At 66.6% G+C, this 6,214-nt stretch overlaps 2 protein-coding genes across 9 annotated transcripts; one reads left to right on the forward strand and one right to left on the reverse strand.

Annotated features, from left to right (window-relative positions):
• The first annotated feature begins 596 nt into the window (after nucleotides 1-596).
• PAXX (PAXX non-homologous end joining factor) lies at nucleotides 597-2,259 on the forward strand. 8 transcript variants are annotated; one of them, XM_089914047.1, is made up of 7 exons: nucleotides 604-854; nucleotides 926-986; nucleotides 1,228-1,277; nucleotides 1,377-1,567; nucleotides 1,644-1,715; nucleotides 1,872-1,956; nucleotides 2,060-2,259. In XM_089914047.1, exons 1-7 carry the CDS (start codon nucleotides 730-732, stop codon nucleotides 2,076-2,078), a joined length of 603 nt encoding a protein of 200 aa, XP_089770173.1. In that variant the 5' UTR covers nucleotides 604-729; the 3' UTR covers nucleotides 2,079-2,259. The 8 variants fall into 8 exon arrangements, with proteins under 8 accessions (XP_089770169.1, XP_089770172.1, XP_089770175.1 ...); XM_022578121.3 differs by having other exon boundaries at nucleotides 606-854; nucleotides 2,056-2,259; XM_089914046.1 differs by having other exon boundaries at nucleotides 599-854; nucleotides 1,377-1,715.
• CLIC3 (CLIC family member 3) lies at nucleotides 2,217-4,835 on the reverse strand. Its single transcript, XM_089914051.1, is given in 5 exon segments — nucleotides 2,217-3,494; nucleotides 3,613-3,747; nucleotides 3,828-3,875; nucleotides 3,877-3,926; nucleotides 4,711-4,835. Coding segments are annotated over 5 exon segments (846 nt in total). The 5' UTR covers nucleotides 4,747-4,835; the 3' UTR covers nucleotides 2,217-2,917.
• Between the last annotated feature and the right edge of the window lie 1,379 nt (nucleotides 4,836-6,214).

Genomic DNA, 6,214 nt, shown 5'->3' on the forward strand with positions numbered 1-6,214 from the left:
TCGTTTGTTTATTTGTCCATCCCATGAGCTTTCACAAGCTCCAGGAGATCAGAGACCTTGTCTCTTGATCAAGGTGTGCCCAAGGCCCGGGACAACACGAGGCAAAGAACAGGTGCTGGGTAAACATTGTGGAATGCATGAACGAGTGGCGGAAGCCTGTTGCACCGGTTACCGTACTTTATTCACTTCCGTATTTTGACTTGTTTCAGTTGACAATAGGAAGCAGGGGGCGAGGGGGAGGCCGCAGCGATCAGCGAGGGGGTCAAAGCAGTCTGAGGCCAGAGCAGTGGCCGGCGCGGCCTGCGCCCAGTCAGGGTTTGCGCGAACGGGGGGAACCCCGGACTCAGCGGGGACAGAGCAGGGGGTAAGGCTCAAAGAGACCCCCAAGTGTGCGCGGGGTCCTGAGTCCCGGACCGCGCTGCACAGCCCTTGTCCAGTACAACAGCGCTCAGGACACGCCAGCCCAGCCCGGGAGCCCCGCCCTGCGCACGAAGCTCCGCCCCCACCGGTGCAAGCACCGTCCCATGACTAAGGCCCGCCCAGCTAGCCCCGCCCCGCGCAGGCCCCTTGGGCACCGCTCGGCACTGCCCCCCCACCCCCAGCCCGCCCACCGGCACGGGCCCCGTCACCGCTCCGGAAGCCTTCCGCCCGCGCCGGCGCCCTAGGTCCCGAGGCGGCCCTGGATCCGCGGCCCTGGATCCGCCCGGTCCCTCCGCCTGCCGAGGTGCCATGGTTCCGCCGCCGCTGTCGCCGCCGCTCTGCACGCTGCCGCCCGGCCCCGGACCCCCGCGCTTCGTGTGTTACTGCGAGGGGGAGGGCAGTGGGACGTGGGAACGCGGCGGCTTCAACCTCTAGTGAGTAGCGGGGTCCGCAGAGCTGCGGGCAGCTCTGCGGGCGGTCCTGCCTGACAGCCCCTCCCCTGCAGTGTGACGGACGCCGCGGAGCTTTGGAGCACCTGCTTCACGCCGGACAGCCTGGCGGCCCTCGTGGGTAACAGGGCTCCTGGGCGGCCGGCAGCCTCCAGCACCCCACGCCCGCAGCGCGGACCACGTGTGGGATCGAAGGGGGCGGCCTGGGATTCCCCGGAAGGGTCAAGACACCCTTCCCACGGCTCTGTAGCTGTAGTCCTAAGATTGGTCCCGGGCGGCTCTGGGTCGGGCAGGTTTGGGGTGTCCCCAGTAGTCCTAGGGTGTCAGGCACCTGGTGACCAGTCCCTGTGCCCTGTAGAAAGCCCGTTTTGGCCTGAGTGCGGCTGAAGACATCATCCCCCGCTTCAGGTGAGCCCCTGAGCGGGGGGGGGTGGGGGCGGGCAGGTGGGATGGGGAGCGAGCGGCGAGTGGGTCTGGTCACAGCGCTCAGCCCGCCTCCTTTCCCAGGGCAGCCTGCCAGCAGCAAGCTGTGACTCTCACCCTGCAGGAGGACAGAGCATCCCTGACCCTTTCAGGGGGGCCCTCTGCGCTGGAATTTGACCTCTCCAAGGTGCCGGGCCCAGAGGCAGCCTCCAGGTTGCAGGCACTGACACTGGGCCTGGCAGAGCGCGTGTGCAGCTTGGAGCGGCGGCTGGCAGGTAGGGTGGGGGGTAGGCATCTCACACTCTCACTGGGGTCCCCCTGCTGGGGCCTCCATTCCTGCTTTCTCCCCAGCTGCTGCAGAGGAGACGGCCACCAGCCCCAGGAAGAGCTCCCGGCAGGTGGGCCCTCCACTCTTCTTACCAGGTAAGGCCTGTCACCTGTGACTTGGGTTGGGTGACTCAGTTTCCCCAGAACAAGCCTCAGGCTCCAGAGAGAGGATCTGTCTGTGTGGAGAAGGGGTTGTGGCCCTGGCATCCTGCTAGATTCAGGAGCCCCCCTCCCTCATCCTCTTTTCCCCAGACCTGGATCTTCAAAGAGGTGGCCCTGGACCTGGGGTCAAGAGGCGGTGTCCGGGAGAGTCTCTCATCAACCCTGGCTTCAAGAGGTGCCCACCCACTTCCCCTCCCTCTTGTGCCCAGGGTCCATCCCTGGACCGTGCCCGCCCATCCACACCCCCATGGTGTCATTCCCTCTTCTTTCCCAGCAAGAAACCAGCTGGTGGTGTAGACTTCGACGACCCCTGAAGGTGCAGCAAAAAGTGTGACCGTTGGGAGGCTGCTTGCCGGGGGAGGGGCAGCCCCTGGGACCCTCCCACTGGCACCTGCCCATCTCGCTGCCAGGCAGGAACAGGCCTGCTCCTCCAGCCCCTTCCCCATCAAATAAACATCTTCATCTGGCGGAGGTCACAGAGGTCAGGGCCAGGCTCTGGTTCCTGGGGGCTGGCTCCAGGAGAGGGTTCGGGGATTGCCAGGCCTGCGGTCTGGGCGTGGGGCCGCATCAGGCTCTGCGCTCCATGGTGGAGCTGCCCGGCTCTCCCCACCTGCCCAGCTGTCCCTGCCTGGCCAGCCCAGGAGCCAAGAAGGCTGTGTGAGGTGGGGCTGGGGCTCTGAGAGGCTAGAACTCTGCTCTTGTCCCTCCGGGCACACGCCTCCCTGATGCAAACCCCACGTGATGACCAGGGAGATGGGGGTGGGCTGCCTGCCACCTGGGGCAGAGCTGAGGAATGTGGGCCCGCCCTCCGGCCTGGAGACCCGAGTTGCCCAGACGGGGCTCTGTTCCCCACCCTCCCCAGCCATCCTACCGCCCCACCCTGGCCTGACTGGTTTGGGAGTCCAATCTAGTCCCGCCATCCCAGAGGAGTGGGGGTATGGACCGCGCGCCGCCCACTGGGTTCTCTGCCGGTCCTTCCTGGCTGTCATCTGGAGCTGAACGTCTCACGGTAGGAGTTTGGGGGTGGCAGAAATTGCGGGGCTTCTGGTCCTCGTATGTCCGTACCCGCTCACTGAGGCAGAGATACCTTTCTGGGGCTGCAGAGGAGCGGGCGGGTGGCGGGGAAGGCGGGCGCGCTAGCGGGGGCGCACGGCGGGCCGGTAGGCCGCCAGGATCTTGGCGCTGTGTGGACACGTGTAGTTGAACTCCTTCTCCTGCAGGGCGTTGTCCGGGTAGCGGCGGACGCCACGCGGCTCAGAGGGGATGGGCGCCTGGCGGAAGTGCGCGCACACTGTCTGCGGGCGAGGGGCGCGGTCGGGGTCTCCTCGAGGGTCAGCCCCGCCCCGCCTTGCCCCGCCCGGCCCGGCGCTCCCGTTCACGATGTGCAGCTTGGGCAGCAGCCCGCAATCGGCCAGCGTGAGCTGGTCGCCGTCCACAAAGCGGTGGCGTGACTCGCGCAGCTGCGGCTCCCGCGCCAGCTCGTGCTCCAGGGGTGCGCGCAGGTAGCTGTCCAGCTTGGCAAGGGCGCACAGCAGATGCTGGTACAGGGCTGGGGGCGGGGAGCGCCACTCCCCCCAGCCTCGCCGTGTCTCCGGACCCTCCTCGCCATTGTCCAGCGCGGGCACCGGGTTCTTGATGAAGGCGGAGAATTTGTGAAAGACGTCATTGCCCGCCGCGGTGGACTCCCTGTATCTGGGCGCTAGGCTGGGGAATCTGAGGGTGGAGGGGTTTTGGGTCAGACCCTTGCCCCCCTGCGGGGCCCCGGGCTCTGTCCTGGGGGTGTCCTGCCTGAGGGCCCCATCTTGCCCCTCCCACCGCACCGGGCCCTCACTCTGGGGGGCCCAGCGTCTCCTCCAGAAACTCCTCAATCTGCAGCGTGTTCGTTTTGGCGTCGCCGTCATACAGCAGGACGGGCAGCTGCAAACCCGGGGCAAAGTCTTTCAGCACATCTGGGGACCTGTGGGCACAAGGCAGGGGTGCAAGCGGCTGGCCCAAGGAGAGCCAGAGCCAGCAAGGGGTTCCCGGGGCAGGGGCTCACCTGCGGGGTCCACGGTGGCGAGTGTGAAGGACACGCCCTTGAGAAGCAGGATCGTGGGGCCTCTGACAAGAAGGGCGGTGACCCATGCTCTTGCCGTCCTCGCTCGCCTGGATGGGAGGTGTAGAGGGGCGTCGGAGCAGGGAGCACACCCAGGAGCCCCGCGGCCTCCCACTGCCAAGAGGTTGGAGCAAGGCTAGGGCTCCAACTCAGTTGGGCATGGCCTGGACAAGCGGCCGCGAGGGCCCTTCACTCGGTCCCTGGGAGGCGGGGAGGGCTGCAGCGCTGCTGAGAGCTTGGAGGCTGGGCCAGGGCACCGGGGTGAGGGGTGCAGAGGCGGGAGCCTGGCTCTGGAGCTTGGTCCCTCGGCCCTTATCTTCAGAGCCTGGGCTGAGGCCAGGCCCCTGGGCACCAGGGCCTGCAGGCTGGTTGCAAGGGTGGGGTGGGACAAGTGAGCTGTTTCCGGAGTGATTCATCTTGCTGCACCGGGTACCTCGCTGCCCTGGGCTTCAAGGGTGGGAGGAGGCCAGGCCCTGGCAGCCCCTCACTGGAGTCGGCAGATCTAGGCACGGAGGGCTGCCTAGCACAGCCCCTCTTCTGCTGCATTGACCCCAGCCTCCACCGGGCCTCGGCCACTGCTCCCTGCCTGCTACATGCCCGCCCCCCAGGGGCTTTTCCTTCAGGAGGGCTGGGCTGTGCCCGGGAGTCAAGGCTGGGAGTCAGGGTGAGGCCACCCCAAGCCCTTTGGGAATGGTTCACCGGCGCTACCCCCCTCGCCGCCCCCACCTACGCAGCCTCCAAAGGACAGCCGGAGCCTAGCGCAGGGCAAGGGGTGTGGACCCTGCCGCAGAGACCCACCCTTCAGCCCTCCCTGCAGCCCGGCCAGCCCGGCACCTTGACAAACGGCCGGAGCTTGGGGGTCTCGGCCATGGTGGGGAGCTTCGAGCGGCGGCAGGGCCTGGGCGAGGACCTGCGGAGCTCCCTTTAAGGTTCCCCGAGCGCCCCGCCCTCCCCGGCCCGGGAGCCCGCCCTGTGGAGTCACCTAGGTGGCGCACAGGCAGCCGGGGCTCAGTGACGGCGTGAGGGTGTGACCGTGAAGAACTGAGTGCTCGGAGCTGGACAGGGGGCGCCACGGCTTGGGGGGCGGAGTGGTGGAGGAGGCCAGTGCACTGGCAGTCGGGGTGCCGACCTGGGAGGGGTCAGCTCTGGAGCAGGGCCACCCCCACCGTGAGCCCAACAGCCCTCCCTGCAGTGGACACCCCCGCCGCCTGGGAGGGTTCCCAGCCCAGAAAGCCGAGGAGCGGGAGGGAGATGAACAGCCCGGCCACAACCTGTTTCCGCATCTGCCGACCAGGGCACTACAGGAGTGATAAATCCTTGGGAGGGACGCCCCCCTCCCACCTACTGATCTCCGTTAGATACAGCCCCCCCACCCACCCAGGGCAGGGCCCACATTCCAAACGTGCCAAAGGGGGACAGGCCGGGCTCAGGTGTCTTTACCCGGCCGACCCCACACCCCTGCCCCTCCGTTGTGGGCTCAGGGCGGGTTTCTCCCTGCTCTTAACCTTTAAAAGAAAGAACGCTTGGGGTTAGAAGCCACAATCTTCTGAGCCATGGGGACCTCCCCCACCCCCACCCCCGCTCCACCTCCCCACTCTGGACTGGAAGGAGGCCAGAGGAGGCTGGGGGAGTTGGCAGCCTCACAGGTGTGCGCCTGCCGGCCCGCCCCGATAAGGGCCACTCACCGGACTCCCCACACTGGGGCACAGCGCCTGGGGGGAGGGGGGCTTAGGGAGGAGCCCTCGTGGGGCAGCGCCACCTGGTGGCAGCCAGTGGGATATGCACGGCGCCTTCCACTCCAAGCCCAGGGCCTCGTTCCCCCGTCCAGGCCCCCAGCCCGACAGACCCGCTCCGGAAGCAACAGTGCTCGGCGCTCCTGGCAGAGGCCCCCTGAGCCTGGGGCTGACCTCGACATACTGTGGAGTTGGGGCCTGGGCCTCCGGACCACCTGCCACCACCATGGGGCTGCTCCTCAACCACTGGGGGGTCACCCGGCTCCCTTCCTGCTTCCCTGTCACCCTGGAGAAGGGCCGAGGCCCCTCCACACCTGCGCCTGTTCGCCAGACGCCCTGTGTGTAAGGGCAGCCTTACACGTCCGTTAGAAAAATGGTGGCATGGACAAATGAACACGCGGTGCAGAAAAAAGGAAATAAAACACCAACAGAACACATGACAGTGTGTTCCGTTGTACACGTATTTCAAGAACAAATCAGAACAACATACATACGGTTTGTGGTTACAACGGACAGAAATGTGGCAACCGTATTCTTGGCAAGTGTGTGGGGAAACACACTCTGGGGGCGTCCCTGGTAAACAGCACCTGCCATCGAGTCGTCCC

Source organism: Delphinapterus leucas, chromosome 6 (assembly GCF_059928025.1).
Source record: "Delphinapterus leucas isolate spDelLeu-1000000601 "Yukka" chromosome 6, BTC_Dleu_Yukka2, whole genome shotgun sequence".
NCBI classification, from domain to species: Eukaryota; Metazoa; Chordata; class Mammalia; order Artiodactyla; family Monodontidae; genus Delphinapterus; species Delphinapterus leucas.

Bases quoted from the DNA above. Each gene is read 5' to 3' on its own strand.
- PAXX (XM_089914049.1), top strand. From the start codon at position 730: ATGGTTCCGCCGCCGCTGTCGCCGCCGCTCTGCACGCTGCCGCCCGGC. The intron at 987-1,227 runs GTGGGTAACAGG...TGTGCCCTGTAG, and splicing joins CGGACAGCCTGGCGGCCCTC to AAAGCCCGTTTTGGCCTGAG. The intron at 1,716-1,871 runs GTAAGGCCTGTC...TCTTTTCCCCAG, and splicing joins CCCTCCACTCTTCTTACCAG to ACCTGGATCTTCAAAGAGGT.